The following is a 20,957-nucleotide window of genomic DNA, read 5'->3' as shown; positions in this document are numbered from 1 at the left end:
CCGCATATACTGGAACTTTATATTCTCGACAATTGTTTCTGTTGCTTACTCGAGGCCTGACATGGTTCTTCTTGACTTCGAGAAGCGAACCATGTTCGTTATTGGATTTTCGGCACCAGCTGACAAAAACATCATTGCCAAGGAGAATGAAAAGAAAGAGAGGTATCGAGACCTTATAAGGGAGTTGCAACGATTGTACCCGGAATATTCTGTTAAACTGATCGTCCTTATCATTGGAATATCTGTGGTGCAATTTTTTTCCATTAAATCCATGTTCAGGCACACCGTGATTCGTGCCCGAGCGCAGCGTAAGTTTAACGTGGTACCCTCGAGTATAAATATCTAAATTTGACCAAGCAAAAATTTGCGGACCACTTTTTTTACATGATTTAAAAGTGTATAAAAAATTTATCTTTTAAAATAAAGAAATTTTGTTACAAAAAATGTTCTTTTTTTTCAAAAAATCAATTTTAATTTTGATACAAAAAAATTTTTGTTTGTTTGAATGCATCGTTACAATAGTCTAAAAGTACATGTTAAGAGATTTCCAAAACACTATAATAAAGGCCAATCGGATTACCCTAAAAGAAGTTACTATAACGAGAAGGTGGAGAAACGCGTGAAAAAGCGAAAACTTTAGGCCCCTGTATATTGATAACCGGTTGATAAATGAACCTACGGTTTAGTGGATTGATGTAGGTCCAATAGAACTATATTCCAGCCAAGTTTCAATCTGATGCGAAAACAAATAAATTTAAATAAATTTAAACCAAGTAGGTAATACTTGGTTTAAAGTTGAACTTTTTTGTCATAATATTATTTTTTTAAGATTCAGGATTTCAGTTTTAAATTCAATGATTTGGTGAAACATTCCATTCTTTTTCCAATATTCAACTACTTCCATAAAACTTTAAACATTTTGTTAAAAATTAAACTGTTTTGTTGAAAATTTAATTATTTTGTTGAAATTTTAAATGATTTATCGAATATTCGTCTTTTTAGGGTAGCATAGGACCCAAAACCGACAAAGAATACAAAATTTACATAGAACCCAAACTTGACATAACGCCTGAATTTGACACAGAGCTCAAAATTTAGACAAGGTCCAAAACTGTCATAAGGCCCAAAATAGCCACCAGGCCCAAATTTGGTATAGGACCCAACATTTACAAAGGCCAAAAATTGGACGTCGCCTGAATTTGATGAAGGGCTCAAAATTGACATAGGGATCAAAATTGATATAGGTTGTAAAATACACATAGGTCCTTTTCTTTTTGAAAAATGAATTGTGATCTAAAATTTCGTCTTTTTTACTTTTAATTTAACTTTTTGAAGTTTAATCTTTTTCGTTTATTATTGGCCGTGGCTACGTGAACCGAAATTTCATTACGAATAGCCGATTTTTTTCGGCTAATCGGAAAATTCATCTTAATAGGTCGAAAATTGAACTATGTGGTTCAAAATTCTATTAATTTATTGAAAATGTAATTATTTTGTTGAAAATTTAACTCTTGTTAGTAGGTCATATTTTCTATTCGAAATTTCAACTACTATGTTGAAAATTCGTCTTTTGGGATTGAAAATTACCCTTTTTCATGGAAATTTTTTTTGGTAGTAAAGTTTCTGGTCGTTAATTCAATTGTCTCGTGAAAATGCATTTTGTTGGCTTAAAGATTAAGTATTTAGTTAAAAATTCGTCTATTTTGCTTGAAAATTCAACCATTTGGCTGTAAATGCAACTGTTGACATAAAATTAGTTTTTGTCTAGAAAAACAGTTTGGTTGAAAATTCATATTTTCGTATTTGAAAGTCAACTATTTTCTAAAACATTCTATTTTTCAGCTTGAAACTCAACTCTTTAGTTCAGAATTCACCTCTTTTAGTAAAAAATTCGTCTTTTTTGGTCGAAAATTGAACTACTTTCTTGAAAGTGCAATATATATCAACTAAGTTTTGACCTTGAGGATGACCTTCAAAGTTATTTTTAATTCAAATTTTTTAAAATGAAAACGCCCCTTTTTTACACCGTCAATCGAAAGAACGGATGATCTTAAAGGTAAGCTTAAGGTCATTTTTACTCAAACAATGTTTTGATGGCACTAAGAACAGCATTATTGGAAAGTAATCCATAACGAAGAAATTTATGTAAGTATCACGCGTTAATGAGACCTTACATGACCTGAAAGCCGTTCGAAGGTCACGAACGATCAGGTCGGGTAAGTGAGGTTACTCTTTAGTGTTAACGAAAAACATAACCCAAGGGGTTTTGAGGTCGCTGACACTGAATATGTATGTGATAAATGTGACTTTCGTTTTTCAAAACATTGTTTGAGTTAAAATGACCTTAGAGTGACTTTTAAGGTCATCCGGACCATATTACCTAAGTACATACATGAATGTAAAATTTTCCGTTCTTTCGAATTCCCGTGTCAAAAAGAGGCGTTTCCGTTTAAAAAAAATTTAACTCTGAAATAACCTTGAAGGTCATTCTCAAGTTGAAAAGTAAGGTCACGATCAGGTTCCTTGTTACTTTTGTGGCACCCTGTATGATAGTAGCATATGGTTCCATAGTTTCAAAGTTATTTTAATTTAATATTTACAACAACAAAAAACTCTTTTAATATAGTTATTTTATGGATGTATACGATATTATAATAACTTATTTGTTATTTTATTGTACTTACCAACATAATTGAGAAATATCACAAAAGTGAAGAACAACGTATAAGTATACATCTCCATTTTGCTCGAGACAGATAACTGATTTTGTCGAAATTCTTAAGCTGTAACTGAGAGAATTTTGTATACGTGTTGCTTGTATATCTCGTAGCCATTATCTTATTATTGACGAAAATGACACCTACATTTAGATGGCAGCATGGAGTTGAAGAAATGAAGTTTCATTGTCTTAAGCGTATTCATATTGCTTCAAAACAGCAAACTTTCCTTTCCTTGAAAATGCTAGAGCCGGAAATAGAACAATTTAATTATAAAAGCTAAGTCACACCTGTTGATCCGGAAGGCAACAATTTCAAAAGCTTACAGTTTTTAATTCCTTCTTGGAATTATTCAAATTTTCTTTTATTTTCTTAGTATCGACCAGTGTAATTATTAATTTTTTTCATTCATTTGGACGAATATTAGTCCCTTTCTCGAGAAACGAGAAAAAACCTGGAATAACAGTCGATGAAAAGAGAGATTATAAGAATGCATGTAAAAACACGGTTCAAGGTATATTTTTTCTCGTTTCTGTCCAAAAAATGACAAGTAAACGTCAAAAGTAACATAACATTTAGTAAATTTTTCAGACTTCCAGTCTGAATTTATAGTAAAATTTTAAATATTTATCAGTATTTTTTTATTCTGACATTCCTCAATGTTAAACCTATGTTTAAAATATTCAATTGTTAATGTATACAATTCAACTTTGAACACTTTTTCTAAATTTCAAGGCTTTTAATTCCAAATTAATCATTTATTCTTTAATTTATTATTAACTTTTAATTTAATTCATCGCTCGTTAAGTTATGATTTAAATTAACTGGATAAATCTGAAATCCTTGAATGTACAATTATTCGGACTTGTATTCAAAACTGAATACTTTAAATTTTCAAATGTTTCGTTTTCGGGGATCATTTCGTAAAATTTGGATGATTCATCAAACAAAAAGTTTTGATTGTCAACTATCCCTCTCTAGATAATTCACGCTTTATTATACAATTGTATTGCACTGAGAAAAATGTTTCATTGGATGAACAAAAGTTTTGTTCCCCCATACAATTTTTGTGTTGCCATAGAATTTAAGAAAAAAACCCGTTCAGATCATCCAACCAAATTATTTTATTGGATCCTTTGCTTAATTCAATCAAAAAGTTTCATGCACCCAAGACAAATATTTTGTACACAAAAAAATTTTGGTAGTTGAACAAATATATTTTGTGAAATAAATCATGATTTTGTAGACGTAATTATATTAATTGCTATGGTTTCGTTAAAGGAAAATTTGCATTTTCTGGATATAATCATATATCTCATGTATGCGAGTAAAGGCTAAAGTAAGAAGTATAGATTGAATCAATAAAATGTGTATAGTTCACAAAGAAAATAATTGATTAAAATTCAACTCCAACAGAATAATTCATGATCATAGAAAAAATTGTGATTAGCGGGAATCCTTCTTTTTAAATGAAATGCATTTTATTAAATTCAAGAATTTTCTCTTGTTTTTATATGAGGATGAATAATGCCTCAACAAATTTTATATAATGACAGTAAATTTTATCATTTTCGTCATATAATATGTACAAATTATTAACTGAAAAAATCTTAAATGAGCAAACTCCACTTGGTTGACTGTTTCTAGATTTTGATGCACTTCAAAGGCCAAAGTTGACTGTTTAAACTTGGCATAAAGTATAAACATGGTGGACGATATGATTGTCCAGCACTCCTATATAGTTTAGTACCAAACCCCTAGATATAAGCCAATCGGAAAACAAAAGAATTCTGAACTTGAAACATGATTGTAACATTTCAAAGGTCAGAGAAAAAGCTGTGAGTCCAGGTGAGAGATTTGACAGGTCATTAAGTCAGTGGTCAAAGGTAAAAAGTGAAACTGTCGCAGTTCAGAGACCTTTAATGAGTTAAAGGTTTTTCTTCTTTTTTAAAAAAGAAAATGTCAAAATAAATATATTCCAAACGAGTAGAAAAACAAAATAAATCAATTACGAATACGCCACGAATATTGATATATTTAAAAATAAAAATCATAATAATTCTTGTTGGTTGATAGGCTGCAGATTTGAGAGCCGTCGGTATCAAGAAGGTGCTACGATTACAACTTCTGAGCCATGTTTACAGTGCAGATGCATAGAAGGGTCGTTACGATGCAGATTGCGCGTCTGTCCACGACTCCCAAATCCACCACCACCAGGTTGTCGTGCCCGGCCACCCGGAGAAAACGTGTGCTGTTCAGCGTTAGTCTGCGGGGAATCAGGTTAGTACGATACTTCCAATCGATTCACCTAATGCCTGATGCAAATTGCAAAATGCAGTCCAGTTTCAATTCTGATGTTCTACTGATTCCATGCGACATTTTGCGACATGCATTCTCTCATTCCTCACGGTCCACGCCGGGAAAGACGGAAATCGATTAGGTCGATCAGACTTTCAAATCACAAATACCAGCACACATAAAATACGTTTCCGATGAGGGAGCCTATTCACCTCGATAGCTGGTTTTTCGGATGAAGATTCGCTCTATGAATCGAATATTGCCGAGACTAAAGTTAGGCGTGGAAATTCAAAATTTATTCAGACGAAACGGTTTACAGAAGCGGAAAGTGATTGCCTGTCTATTAGGATCTAGAATTTTCTCCAGGCGAAAATTGCTGAATTATTAAAACCTCGATATCTTCCCGTGGAACTGATTTACATTGCATCCTGATAGAAGGATTCCGAGGAAAATTTCATACTGGGCTATAAAGTTTGGTACATTATTCCAGTTAAATTGAAATGTTCTTGTTGCTTCATTGCAATCAGAGAAGCTTAAGTCACTTCTTTAACTTCAGTTTAACGTCACTCTTCGTGTCACCTGCCAGAGATCAATTCATATAATGAATTCGTTAAATACAGCAAACATTGACCGGAAGGAAATTTTAGACTAAGTTTCTTGGAATAATTTTAATAGCGAAAATTTTGAACAATTAAATAGAAAATAAATATATTTCTAAGAGATGTGTATCTGATAGAAATGGATAAGGTGAACTTGTGGAGTGTGTTGCAGATGAGGCGGAAAATGTCTTACGGCGGGCTGATATTGGAACTGAACTGAGGAGTGAAGATGATGGTAGGATCCTTTTTTCTAATTTATTATTAGTATTTTTAAATTGAAAATGAGTGGATTATATTAAACATAATAGTTTGATAACTTTCTTATAACATAAAATAATGTGATCGAAATTTTAATCATTATTTTTCTATACATATACTTGTTTGTAAGTATTTAAAAAAGTTCCATAACGTATGGTGGAGATTATTATTATTTTTGAATGATATTTAACTCTCATAGAATTCCGTAATAAATTTATTATTCCTAATAAGAAACAAAGGTCAAATTGTAGAAAGTACTTTCGAACACGGATAATATTCAGTAGATAAACCCTATTTTGGTCAGCCAATCAATTATGTACTATATTTGCATACGTTAAATTTTTATGTCATACTGGTTAAAATTATAAAGAATTTTCTTTGTAATTATATCAATGCTATTTATATCTACGAAATATTTAAAAACCTTACGATATTCCTTCAAGTATTTTAACTCCCTTAAAAATTGATTGAAATCTTTAAAATCCATTCGAATCTATTCGAATCTCTTGAAATCCCTTAGAATATATTAAAATATATCAAAAAAATGGAGAAATCCATAAAAATCCCGGGAAAGCAATGAAATCCTTTTAAATTTTCTGAAATCCATTATATTCCCTTAGGATCTTTTGAAATCACGTGAAATCATCTAAACGTTTCAAAACCCGTTAAATTCCCTCTAAATCCTGTGAAATATTTGCAAATAATTTGAAATTCCCTGAAATCTTTTGAAATAACCTTAAATCTCTTTAAATCTTTGACAACCCACTGAAATTTTTCGAAATTCATAAAAACACTTCAGTATTGCATAAAATCTTTCAGATATTTAAAAATCCCCTGACTAATTTTTAAATATTTCAAAATAACTTTAAAAAATTCTTTAAATTTGTTAACATACTTTCAAATACTTCGAAATATTTGAATATCTTTAAAAATTCCCTGAAACCTTTATAACCTCTTTAAATACCTTCAAATCTTGATAATTTCATTAAAATTCTTGGATTTCCTTGAAAATTCGTGATAATACTTCGGCATCGCAAGAAATCCTTTAAATTTAAATCCTTCAAATAAAATTCAGTATTTCATGAGATCCATTGAAATCCTATTATGTATTTTGAAATATTTCTAAATATCTTAAAGTCTCCTGAAATTCGTTAAAACCTCTTCAAATCCTTTTAAATATTTGCAAATCTTTTAAAATCCACCAAAATCGTTTGGAATTTCTTTCAATCCTTTTAAGTCTTCAAAACCCCCTAATGCCCTCAAAATATATAAAAATACTTCGATATTACATGAAAATTTTAAAGTCCTTTGAATTCCGGTAAAATACTTTATAATTTCTGGAAAACGCTTATAGACTGAAAAATCTTTCGAAATTCTGTTCAACCGATTGGCATTTTTTGAAATCCTTTCAAACTGGTAGATATACTTGGAAATCTTTTGAAACCGCTTATTTCCTTTAAAATTCCGTAAGTTTATATAAAATCGTCGGTATATATGAAATCCTCAAAAATCCCGAAACATTGAAAGATTTCGGAATGTCTAAAAATTCCTTAAAATCTCTTAGTATCTCTTGAAATCTACATAAATCGATTGAACTTAGAGAAGTCCCTTAAAATATTTTAAATTTACTTGAAAAAATTGAGATTATCTCTGGAATCGTACTGGGTAATTTTTATAAACTCTTAAAATCTTTAAAAAAATTGAAATGTGTGTAACCACTTATCATCTTGTCAAATCGTCCTAGTAGCGTGAAACTTTTGTAATCCCTTGAAATCTTTCGAAATTCCTTGATATCTCATAAAGTCCATAAAAACCTTTGTAAATGCCATTAAATTATTTGAAAAAGTTAAATTTTAGATTATTTGAAAAAAGCAGTTCTTTGAAATACATTGCGATTTCATGAAATCTGTTGAAATACTTTAAAATCACCAGAAATCTTTCAAATCTTTAAAATATTTGGAAATCTTTTAGAACGCTTTTTACAGTGAAAATAATCATTGTTAAATACATGATAAAATAAGTGAAAAATTTAAAATCTTACGCAAGAATGGGGGGAGTCATACAAATCTGATGAATCCTTACAATAGTGGGAGGGAGGCTCTGAAGTTAAAACAAGCATCCTTACGCAATTAATAGAAGTTCCCTGATTTATTTCAGACATCACAGTTGTCCTTTTTTTGACGTCTCTGTGCTCAAAAAGAAATTCCTTAGCCCTGCTCTAAAGGCATAAAAAAGGACTAAAATCATACATGTTGTTATAAAAAATATATGTAAAATATTTCAACTACGGATATTTTGATTATCTTTTTTCCCTTTAGATTGTTCTCTAGACTATACGGCTGTTTATAACTGGGACTATCTTCTATTTGTTATTCATGAGTGTGCATTAGATTAGCTTAGCACTTAGTTCTTGTGCAGGTTGCTTGTACGAAGGCATACGATATGCACCTGGATCCGCAATGATGGGCTCTCGGAAGTGTGAATATTGTTATTGCATATCCGGTACCAGAAGATGCATCAGACCAAAGTGTTTGCTTCCCTTACCTGGCTGCACGCCGGTTTATGTTCCTTATTCCTGCTGTCCAGTATCCTACAATTGTACACGTGAGTAAATTAAATTTTACAAAATTTATGAAACTCAACATTAATATGCAGGCAAATTCAAAATCACCGGATAATTTCTTAACCGATATGCTTATATTTTGATGATTGAGGCTTTCTAATTAAAATATACATAACTTCCAGTTTCAGCTTTCATTCACCCGAATCCGCCTACAGTACCATATTAGGTACACTGAAAAAAAATTTGCATTAAATCAAGTAGGCTAGTTTACTTGGCTGATTTTACTGGAAAGAAGCAAGTATTTTCTTTTGACAAGGGACCGATTTTCTTGAATCAAGAAAATAATAGAATCAGGACAACTATTTGAATCAAGAATATATTTAGTCTAAGCAACAAACTATTAAGTTAATTTGTTCCATTATACTTATTTGCGTCAAGTTTAATAAAATATTGAATTAATAATATTAAATTTTTATGATAAGTAACGAAAACTCTAGCAAAATGTTTCTTGATCCAAGTAAATGCATGTACTTATTTCGCTACTATTTTAATTGAAAAAATATTCATGTTCTTGAGACGAGATGTGATAGAATCACATCAATTTTTTCAACATAAGAACTGTAGACTTGATACAATAGACATCACACACATAATATAAAAATTAATATATTAGTCTCAATTAATTTACTTCTTACTGCATAAGTATCTTATTAAATATAATAATCGACAACTTGACATGTTATGAAGTTGGTTCTCTTCGCCGCTGACAATGATTTTTAAATTCAATACTATTTATAAAATTCAAAACATTGGTGCACATAATCAATTTTATTTATGAAAATGTAGGTAGGTATTTGCAACTTTGATAGACTACTAACTTTAGGCTGATACACAAATAAAATCACTCAAATCTATAAAGAAATTATAAGTTTATTGCGTCGGTAAGTTTATAGTGGCAAGAAATTAAAATTTTTTAATAGATTTGAAAAAAGTGTTTTTAATTTTGAAATAATTATGCAAGACTCAAAAGCCATTTCATTCCTAAAATTATTAAGCGGTTATAAATTTACAGCTTCCACAATTTTTTTGCTTATTATTTGTATATATTAATCTACTCAAAATTAAACCATTTCGAAATTTTTTAACCGTGAAACATTTTTGTGAATCGGAAAATGACTGTTCTTTGAGCTTAAAACCCGCGTACCATATATGGTACGCCCTTTATGTCGGAAAGTAAATGTCGCACTACACCCAGAATTTTTGAAAGGCAGTTTAGAAACCAGGTACAAACTCCTTAAGGTTTCACAATAATATCTTACCAACACAAATTTTTGGCGGATTTGGGTTAATTAAATTATATTCTTATTATCAATAAGGAAGTTTATTATGATTTTGAGATTTTACCGGAAAAATTTGTAGTTTGGTGCCATAGTCTTTTGTGATTATAAATATTTAAAAAAATCAACGTGCACATCGCCTATGTACCACTGGACTAAAGTTTCAAACGCTTAACAACAAGGAGAATTTACTTCTTTTGTTTTTCCTTACATTCTCATCATAATAAGAAGATATTAGTTTTACATAAAAATTCACTTTCGCGGATTTCTTTAAAATTTCCACGTTTCGAGACTCCCTGAAACCGAAAAAACAGGTTTTACGAGGGTGCCTGTATGTCTGCCTGACGTCAATAAAGATCTGAAAATTGGTTATAAATTTCCTTTATAAAAATTCATTAAAAATTAAAAAATTTAATTTTTGGTAAAAGGACACAACGGACAATACAATTTTATTTAACAAACTTTTTCGCAAAGTGCAGTTTTTTCTTATTTCTATGAAAATAGGGAATAATGCTTCAAAATGAAATTTCCATAATCGTGTATTCGAATTTCAAAACATATAATCCAAAAGGCGTAAGAAAATGACAAAACTAAGCTTAGATTACCGAAAAATTTCCATTTTGTCCAAATTGGCCCGTATAATTACACCCGAAAAAGTCTATCAGAAACAATAAATATTTAATCAAAAATGGAATAGTAACATTTTTAGTTAAAAAATTAATTAAAAAAAATATATTGTTTACAAAGTAGCAGAATTTTCAACTAAAAGCGATCAATTTTCAACAAAAAATAAAACAGTTTATTTTTTAGTTTAAAACAATTATTAAAAAACAGGGGTTTGAAGAAAATAGTTAAATCGTAAACTATGTGTCAATCTTAAACCAAATAGTGAAACTTTTGTCCAGGCAAAAATGAAATAAAAGGGATTAACATTTTGCTGAAAAATAGTTAGAGAAATGGAAGTTTCCTGAAAACAGGATAATAAGAGGGGTCCGTTAAAGAAGGGTAAAAAGAAGATATAAAAGAGGGGAATATGGGAAAGTATGTGAATTCTTTATTTTGATGTTTTACCAGTAAAATAAAATTACTGATTTTCATTTTTTTAAGTACTTAAAAAAATTGCAATTCAGATTTATATTTTCCATGTGTTCTCTCACATTCTGCGTTAGGATCTGAAACATTAGTCCAATCAATGAAGGTACCTAATATATTTAATAATCGTGAAGATTCCACCTTGAATTTTTGTTGCGATTTTTATTCAACAGGTGTGGAGTCTTGGACGACCGTGGCCTCAATGTCAGGAAACGGTTAGTATCGTGTCCACAGTTAATTAAGGCGAAATCACGCGATTCGCAGTCCACGATCTCGATGACCTTCCTTCACGCCCAGTGAACGTTTGGAAGGGTCGCGTCGTTCGATTGGTAATCGTGTCTTCCGATAAAAACCTGCTTCGCAGATCCGAGAGGTCAATAAAATTATAATTTCTTTCTTTCAGATTGCCGAGTTGATAAACGGGTTTATAAGGAGGGTGAAATGGTGCGGGACATCGCTTGGAAGGCCACCTGCGACAATTGCTTCTGTGCTATGGGTGCTGTGCGTTGCGTCCCACTTGCGTGCGCTCCACCACTTCAGGGTTGTAACCCAATTGTCCGCGAAGGGCAATGCTGTCCTTCCACATATAATTGCAGTACGTGATATCAGAGCACAATACTTTCTCAAATTATAATCATTATTTATTTGTCACCTTGAGACCATATCGAAGGGTTGTCCTTGTTTAAAAAGTAATTTTTTTTCGCAACACCCACCTCGAAGGCGAGGACTTTTATGCCTGTAGATGATATGTAAAGTGTTTCAATACAGCAGATTGAGCGAGAATAATAATTACGCATGTGTACTCTTTTACACAACTTTTTGTGAATTGACACAATAGATAAGTACCCGCACTTTAGAGATAAATCATTTTATATACCGGCAAATCAAAAATATTCCTAAAAACTCTTTGAAAATAATTATTGGTTGATGATAAAATCTACTAATGAGCTAAATATTTTACTCACATAGTTGTTGCAAACAGCATTTATCGTTTATCACATTTATTGCAATCCGAATTTACTTTCAACTGTTTGAGCTTGTTTAAGTTTCCGCGCTCGCTCCACAACCACCCCGCACCAAATCCGCACATGTTCCGAACTCGCTCTACGCTCTCTCTGGATCAGCTCCGCATATGCTCCGAACTCGCTCTGCACTGGCTCTGAACTCACTCCACACTCGCTGCGCACTCGCTTCACACTCTCTACGCACTTTCTACGCACTCGTTACGCACTCTCTACGCACTTGCTACGCAATCGCTACACAATCGCTACACAATCACTACACACTCGCTACCCACTCGCTACGCACTCTCCACGCACTCGCTACGCACTCTCTACGCACTCGCTACTCACTCGCTATGCACTCACTACTCATTCGCTACTCACTCGATAATCACTCCCTCCTCACTCGCTACTCACTGGCTGCGCACTCGCTACACACTTGCTATGCACTCGCTATGCATTCGATATGCACTCGCTACGCAATCTCCACGCGCTCGCTACGCACTTATCGGTAATAGCCTATTTTGGGCACTTGTCTCACAAATTAATATTTATCGACTCAAAACGCGCTTTGGAATTTCCCATTGGATTTACATGAGAGCAATCACGAAAAAGCGAAAAATCTTTCTAACTTTTCCCATTTTTATTCGAATCATTCTATCTTTGAGAAAAAATATTTTCATGGGATGCTTAAAATATCTTCATAGTCAAAACCTCAAAATTTTAGAAAGTCAAAAATATTAGCTGAAAATTCATATTTTTGGTTAAAAATGTATGTATTTTGTTAAATATTTGCCCTTTTTTGGTAGAAACTCAATTTAATTTGTTAAAAATTCGTTTTTTGGTTGAAAAATAAATCATTTTGTTAAAAACTTAACTTTTTTGTTTAAAGTTAATTGATTGAGGTGGTTATTCAAATAATCTTTAACAACTTGATTATTTTTTAACGCTTAATTTGACTATTGCAGTTGAAGATTCATAATTTTATTTAAAAATTCATCTCTTTGGCTTCAAATGAAACTATGTTTTTAAATGATTGTTCTTAGTTAAAAATTCATGTTTTTTGTTGAAAGTTCAATATCTTCTAAAACATTTTCCGATGATGGTCAAAGAATTCAGTCCAAGAGGCAAAGATGTTTATAGTTCAATATAGGAAAATTATAACTTGTCTCCCACCCTGAAATAAATTTTTTAAAAATATGCTTGCTTTTAGAAATATTATCTTGGTCGTAATTAATCTATGACTTTTAATAAAAAGTATAATAACTGCCACTTGGCAGATATGAATGAAGATCAGTAAAAATTAATTTTAGATCCGCATTCATGCGAATTTACTTATAAATGTATCATTTTGATCTGAAGTTTATAATATGAATAATATGCAACGGTTTGATATTCCAGGATTTAATGTGGAGAAACAAATTGCTATAAAATTAAAAAAGAATATTGATTCTAAGACCATTATGATTTTAAATACTAACATACAGATAATTTCAGGTGGAAGCATTGAAGTCAAGGCCACTCAGAATTACGCATCATATGCTTTCATTAGCAAAGATTATGCAAAGTTTAGGAAGGAAACGAACTTCTTTGTAAGTTATAATCAATTAATTACATTTTATTTGTTTTTTGTATGTGCAAGACAAGCCAAAGCTGTTGATGCCAGGAACTGTTTTCTGTATTAGATTATATTATCAACAAATATAATTAAAAAGGTGCCATTGATGGCCTCAATTATATTTTATATTTAATAAATAAATGTTTTACTATTGATTTTGGGCTTTATATTATTTCGATTTTATTTTTGGATACAGGAATTTAAAAAAGTTTTGGATATTTAACATAATCGAATCAAATTTTTGTGTAGAGGAATAGAATAAATGTGATAAAGGGGGATAAAAAAGAATAAAGTGGTTGGACACAAAAAAGTGATTAAACGATAATAAATAAAATAAAATAAAATAAATAAAAATAAAATAAATAAATAAAAAATAATGAATAGAGGCCTTAGAAAATAGAAATAGGATAATAAATCGTGAAACAGAATATTAATGAATAGAGTTCTTTCTCAGGCATGATAAAAAGTGATAGAACGGGATAGAAAATTACACGAAGCGTTCTCGTCCCAAAATTCGAGATAAATTGTCAAATATTTTTCCTAAGCTTGGCTAAGTCGTCCTGCATTTTCTGGACGTCTGGTCCATCCGCTTCTCTAACTCTCCTAATTTTTTGGGACGACGAAGCACAGACAAAATTATATCATTTTTTAAAACAAAAATGTGATAAAAATGGATAAAACGGTATAGAAAAGGATCAAACTTTTTAAAAAGAAAACATTGCAATGTATCGCAGCAAAAATTGAGGGTACGAAAACTATTAAAACTGAATACAAGAGAGAGAGAGAGTGAGAGAGAGAGAGAGAGAGAGAGAGTTAAGGGATTTCGAAAAAGCTTGTCTGAGAAAAAATGCCTTATTTTTTGTCAATTTTGATCTTTTCCATTACTTTCTTTCATCCAGTAGACAAATTAAGCAAATATTTTTCTTTTCGTGTATCATCCAGCCCCTCCATTTTTGAATAGCCCAACTCTACGGTTCACTATTTAATTTATTTATTTGACTTATTTCGATTTCTTTTTATAATAAGAAAGGCATGTATTTTTGTTATTTTGTGTTCTTAAGGGACCACATGAGCTTCGAACCTTATCAAATCACACGGTCGAGGGTCGCGGTCACCGAGTGGTCATCGAGGGAATTGATTCGAGTACTTTCAGTCCGGTCACTGAAGAGTCTACAGACGTGACTGAATCCACTTCTAGCACTTCTACTTTAGAAACTGAGACGATGGACAATAAGATCTTGACCGAGACTACGGAATTTCTCAAGACTACCACTTTAGAAAGCGATCTTCTCTCTACAACCACAACATTTACCACTATTGCGGTTTGTTTCTTAATTAAAGATATACAGTTGTTATTCAGTTTAATTCAGTTTTTATTTAAGCTATGTTAGGAACGCTGCATATTATTCATTTCATTAAGAGAAAATGTTTTCTATTTCTCAAAACTCAACAAGAAAATTTCACAATTTAAATTTTGTGACAGAATATCAGTTGTGAAAGTACTTCTCAATATTATGGTTACATATTTGAGGCTACTTTTCAAGCGATCAAGCACGTGAAAGTTAGGGGAAACCTAAATTTTCGATTAACTGAAGTTAAAGTTAATCTTTTGATGAAAATATTTTTTAGTTAAAAATCGCAACTGCTTGGTTGAAAATTATTTTTTGCTTGTTTGGTGATTCAACTATTTTGTTTAAAAAATTGTCCTTTTTGGTTGAAATATCCACTGTTACATTCTTCTTGAGAAATATTTTGTTTGGTTGCAAATTCAACTTTCGTTATAAATTTAGCTCTTTTATGCAAATTGTTTTCTCTGGCTGAAAATTAGTTTTTTCTTAAATTGAAATTGCATTTGTTTAATCGGAAATTTAACTACTTCGTTGAAAATTTAATTTATTTGATTGAAATTTAACTTATTTCTACTAAACATTCAATTGTTATATTTTAGTTGAAAACTTATTTGTTTTCGGTGAAATTTTAACTGTTTTATTTATGATTCATCTTTTTATAAAAAAAATATTCATAGTTACTAATTTATCTTTTTGTTGAAAATTTCTTTCTTTGGTTCAAAATTATCATCTAGCTGAGCATTTAACAACTCTATTTTTGGTTGAAAATGGATGGTTTGATGATTTGGTTGAGAATTGATGCTGGCAAATGGTCTTTTTGTAAAAGACTTATCGTTTGGGTTAAAAATTTAACTAACCGGTTAAAAACGCTTTTTTTTCTTAGTCAGTTAAAAATTTATTTATTTTTAAATTGAAAATGTAGCTATTCCATTTTTTCTTGAAAATTTATCTTTTTTATTTGAAAATACATTTAACTGGTAAAAAATGAATTTTTATGATTGTAGATTCACCATTTTATTTAAAAATACATTTCTTTAACTATTCCATTTGTCGTCGAACAATGTTGTAACAGAAATTCAATCTCCTTGACTGAAAATTCATTTATATGGTTAAAAATTAGTTTTTTATTTCAAAAATTTAGCTATAATATTTTGGCTAAAAAAATTATCTTTTTTAGTTGAAAACTCACGTATTTTGTTAAAAATTTGTCCTTTTTTTGTAGAAAATTCATCTTTTAAGTTTAAGATTAAACTGTATTTTGTTTAGAATTAATTTGGCTGTTATTGTTAAAGATTCGTCATTTTAGTTAAAACATCATTCATTGGTTCAAAATTAGTTTTTTTTTATTTCAAACTTCATTTTTCTAACTGAAATTGTTACCATTTCATTTTTGTTTAAAAATTATCTTTTGTAGTGGAAAATGTATTTATTTAATTAAAAACCGATCCTTTTTGGGTTGGACATTCAATTATTTTGGTAAATAAATTCATCTTTATCGGGTTGAAAATTCGACTTTTTGATTAAAAATCCATACTTTCGGATTGAAAACTTAACTTTTTGCAGCAAATTCTTCTTTTTGGCTTGAAAATTTAACATTTTTAATAAGATTTTTTTCAAATTACTGCATAAGAAATATATTTTAGTTGAAAATTTTACTCTTTAGTGGACTGTTTTTTCGGTTAAAAATTAGTCTATCTTGGTTGAGGATTCAACTAATTTGTTGACAATTCGCTTTTTTTATTATTTGGACATTGTTAATTTTATTTTTACTGATAATTTACTTTTTATAAGTTTATTTTAAATTTAAAACTGATCTTTTTGAGCAAGACACTCAATTATTTGGTGTAAAATTTATGTATTTTATGTACTTCTGCCCTAATTTATAAATTACCTCTTATAAAAATTCTGCCCGAACGTCGTCACTAAAAGTGCTTAAGATAAATTTAGAAACAAACATTGTTTTGGGATAACATTAATGATCTTCAAGGTGTCAGTTGTTTTTATACCTAAAAGAAAAATTTCGGACCGCAAGGCAAAATAAAAAATTGGTCAGGCTAATGTCAGTCAAAGTCAAGTAATTTCGAAATTATAATTTCATAGTACGCCTGTAAACGAATACGCTGAGGTATTAAAAATTCAAAATCAAAGTATTTTGCTTGTGGCTGACTTTTTTGTCTTTCCTTAAGGTGCTAAGAGAAACGCGAATATAAATTATCTTTCTCTTTTACTTGACTGATTCTACCCTTGCAGTTCCCCAAATTTTACTCCCATTTCAAGCAAATGCAAGGTCTTCATTTCTGATGTAATTTTAATTCAGGAAAGTACTGATATGGAGTCGACGCTTCCTGATTTGACGACGACAATCAGAGATTCTGGCATCGAGGATTCTACCTTGACGAGCTCTTTAATGTCTCTCGTGGATTCAACCACTATCGATGATTCCTTCTCTGAATTCACAACCACAAGTGCAACCACAATCAGGGAAGAGAATACGTCGACATCACCCTCTGTTCCCCACATCACAGAACGAACTTTGATCTCCCCGGAAGCAGGATATCGCCAAACCTCCTGTCAGGAAAGTGGAGCAGACAAAGAGCAGGCTAGTACGCCTTCTGCAAGTCGTACTGAAACAACTGTTTCCTCTCTAGCCACATCAAAAGAGAATAAGCAGGGTGATGACGATTCTGGTCAGCTCCTTCCTGAGGTACTCACACAGGTAATACATTTTTTAGACGATGAGACGAGAGAAAAGTCAACTAATATGGAGGCTGTTTTGTGGGTAAAACTGTCTTATGAAATAAGTTCATGTAATTAAGAAAAAAAAAGAATTCTTTTCTTTAAAAAAATTCATTCATCTTTTTTAAAATTACATTAGGAACATTTTTGGCGGTTTTCCCAATTTGATCGTTGGATTTTTTGTTTTTATTTTCAAGAGTTCTACGCATTAACTTGATTATTGGAAGTTCCATAAGGTTTTAAATTTGATTTTAATCTAATTTAAATTTTTTACATTTTAATCTAGAAAGAGAAATATAGATGAAGATTTGGTCCTGCAGAAGTCTTTCTTTTCAAACCATTTCTCTTTCTTTACCTTCACTTTCTTTTTAATCTTTCTTGTTAATTCCTCATCGAGTCAGCAGGTTTAGTTCTTAACGGCTTCTTTTGATCTTCTTTTAGAGAACGTTTATCAATTACGTAAGGTTGATTTTTGAAATTTTATGCATCTCCACCCTATTGCGAGGGCTTCTAAGGTTTCTGTGACCCTTCTACCCATCCTTTTAACGTAGAATTATATATTTTTTACTAAAATATTTACAATATATCAATTATTTTCAATCTGAACAGGATTTCAAAAAATTTGCAAAATATTTCCAGAGATTTAAAAAGATTTCAAGAAATTTCAAACGATTTCAGGATAATACAAAAGTTAAAGGGTATTTTAAACCATACTAAAGGATTACGATAGATTTCAAAGAAAGCGCTTAACTTCATTTTTGAATAGATAGGAAATAAATTTAAAAAAAAATTTTATCATATTTTCCTGAAAAAAGATCTTCTCACTTCGCTCCACTGGGAATCGAACCAACCACAGAACCTCCGATTGACGGTTGGGTGCTTTTCCAATAAAGCTATTAGAGAGATCGAAAAAAAATCCTTTTTTTTCACAAATATACGTAATTTATCTCAAGTCAGGTGTCGCATGTATGATACGAGTAATTTAACGGAATTTGTATTACTATTAGAGGTAGTTACTATTGATTTAGTTATTATAAGATTTCATAGAATTCAAGAGATTTTAAAACATTTCAAGATTCTGAAGAAATTATCGTATACAATTTCAGAGATAATCTTAATTTTATAAAGGGATTTTACAAGATTTTAAGGGACTTAAAAGAGTTTAATCAGATTTCAATTGATTTTAAGATATTCCAAAAGACATCTAAGGATTTCGACATAATTTCAGGTCTTTAAAGAGGTTTTAAAGAATTAAGGAAGATACCCGTAGTTATAAGAGATTTTAAAGGATTTAAATGAATTTTAAGAGATTTAAATATATTAAATATAAGGAATTTCAAAAGGTTTCAAAAGAATTCAACAGATACCGAAGGGTCACAATATAATTTCATTGCTTCTAAGAGTTTTTAAGTTATTAAAAACGACTTCTGTAGGACAAAAGGGATTTTAAGGGCTTTTTAGAGAATTTACGATATTTCTAAAGAAGTTATTGGACACTGAAGGATTTTAATCGGATTTCAAAAGATACCAGTTTTGCAGGATATTAAGTGATATGAGCGAATTTCCTGGGATTTCAGGAAATTACAAAAGTTATAGAGTATTTCAAACGATTTTAAAGGATTGCGAGGGATTTCATAGAATTCAAGTGATTTTAAAACATTTCAAGTGTCTGAAGAAATTATCTATAAAATTTCAGAGAAAGAACCCTCATTTTATAAATATATATTTTACAAGATTTTGAGGGACTTCAAAGAGTTCAATTAGATTTCAAGAAATTTGATCATGTTTCAAGAGATATCGAAGGAGTTCGAGTATCTAGCCGGAATTTGAGGACTTTTGCGAGGTTTTAAGAAAGTAACAACGATTTCCGCGCAGTACAAAGAATTTTAAGGTATTTCAAGATATTCAGAGAAGTTTTAAAAAAGTCACTGGATTTTAATGGATTTCAAGACGTAACGAATTTTTAAGGGTTTTATAGGATTTTAATAGGATTTCGAAAAATTTAAGGAATTTCATAAGATTTCAAAATATGTACAAGGATTTCAAAGGATTTTAAGGAATGATAGAGGTTCTGAAGAGTATTAAATGGGTTTGTAGGTTTTCATGGAATCTCGAAGATTTTTGAAAGATTTCCATATCGTTAAGAATTTTTCAGGTTCTCTCAGGGAGGCCTAACCTTTTTAAACGGTTTTTACAAGATTATGTATCATATGTATGGAATTCAAAGGATCAAAGTGAATTTTTGAATAACTAAAAAAATGTTAAGAGACTTACTCAATTTTCGGAAAAACTTTAGAGATACCGAAGAATTTCGACATAAGGCTTTTAAGACGTTTTAAAGAATTATGATCGGTTTCCGTAAATCACAAAGGATTTTAAGGGATTTAAAGGGCTTTTAAGATATTTTAAGATATTTTATTTTAAGATATATTAAGGCTTAAAGGTTCACAATTTTAAAATTAAAAGAATAAAATTACAGTTTTGAATGCGCGATTATAAAGAATTCTAATTTTTGAGGCCTTCAAAGGAAAGATATGATAAATCTAATGGAAATTCTAGTAGAAAAAATTGTTATTACAGAGTTATAAATAACCAATTAGATTATAATTGAGAAATAGCGCTCTTAATATTAAAGGGCTTTACATTTTTTAATGTTAAAATATAAATAAAATTATCGTAAAATTTCTTAAATTTCAATTAGGAATCCTGACAAGGTTATATTGTTTTTTCGTTTTTACATACCATCCTGAAATATTTATATTAAGAATTTGACTGCTAATAAGAAACCGATTAAAAAAAACTTGTTTTCGAATTAAAGAGAATTAATTATCTAGCAAATATACGAAACTATATCGTTAATTTGTTCACCTTTTAACTCATTAAACCAAAATTTACAAAAAAGTGCATTTTTAAGAAAAATATGTTCTTTTTTATCTCTGAACCCTTAGATACATTTGCTATCCACTTGAATATCATTTAGAGGCAATTATAGGCGTTTCTAAACAAATAAACAATTTTTGTCTGTTTTTCCGAAAAAAATTCTTTGACTTCTATTATGTATAGAAGTAGCTTTTCACACAGTAACTCGAGAAAATGTGAATAAATAGTATTTAGCTTTGTTATAACTAGTTTTAGTTTCCAACATTTCTCATCAGTTCTTCGCGGAAAATTTTTTTCCATCCTATCGCATCTATCGAAGTTGTTTTACACTCATTAAAGTCCAGCAAATTTTTTATATTTGGTTATAAACAATTCAGGTGAAAAATACTTTTCACGATAAAAAATCATGGTTTAAATTATATCTCTCAAAGTAACTCGTCAGTAATACTAACCTCCAGGAAGTTATTTGATTTGATATTTATTTGAGATAACCCAACAGTTTACACCAA

The 20,957-nt window shown here is 30.4% G+C and overlaps 2 protein-coding genes across 2 annotated transcripts in view; one reads left to right on the top strand and one right to left on the bottom strand.

Annotated features, from left to right (window-relative positions):
- LOC117178331 overlaps positions 1 to 11,900 on the bottom strand; it is a 20,055-nt gene extending 8,155 nt beyond the window's left edge. Inside the window, exons 1-3 of the mRNA XM_033369742.1 lie at positions 11,830 to 11,900; positions 2,865 to 2,961; positions 2,685 to 2,789 (exon numbers count right to left, since the gene is read on the bottom strand). Of these exons, the coding sequence (XP_033225633.1) occupies positions 2,685 to 2,742 (58 nt within the window). The 5' untranslated portion in view covers positions 2,743 to 2,789; positions 2,865 to 2,961; positions 11,830 to 11,900. The remainder of the gene's footprint in view (positions 1 to 2,684; positions 2,790 to 2,864; positions 2,962 to 11,829) is intronic.
- Positions 8,296 to 20,957, top strand: part of LOC117178474 — a 21,432-nt gene continuing 8,770 nt past the window's right edge. Inside the window, exons 1-6 of the mRNA XM_033369901.1 lie at positions 8,296 to 8,476; positions 11,038 to 11,079; positions 11,268 to 11,459; positions 13,363 to 13,471; positions 14,565 to 14,805; positions 17,150 to 17,548. Coding sequence (XP_033225792.1) covers positions 8,332 to 8,476; positions 11,038 to 11,079; positions 11,268 to 11,459; positions 13,363 to 13,471; positions 14,565 to 14,805; positions 17,150 to 17,548 — 1,128 coding nt within the window. The 5' untranslated portion in view covers positions 8,296 to 8,331. The remainder of the gene's footprint in view (positions 8,477 to 11,037; positions 11,080 to 11,267; positions 11,460 to 13,362; positions 13,472 to 14,564; positions 14,806 to 17,149; positions 17,549 to 20,957) is intronic.

Source organism: Belonocnema kinseyi, chromosome 8, assembly GCF_010883055.1.
Source record: "Belonocnema kinseyi isolate 2016_QV_RU_SX_M_011 chromosome 8, B_treatae_v1, whole genome shotgun sequence".
NCBI classification, from domain to species: domain Eukaryota; kingdom Metazoa; phylum Arthropoda; class Insecta; order Hymenoptera; family Cynipidae; genus Belonocnema; species Belonocnema kinseyi.
This window is presented reverse-complemented; position numbering and strand designations above follow the sequence as displayed.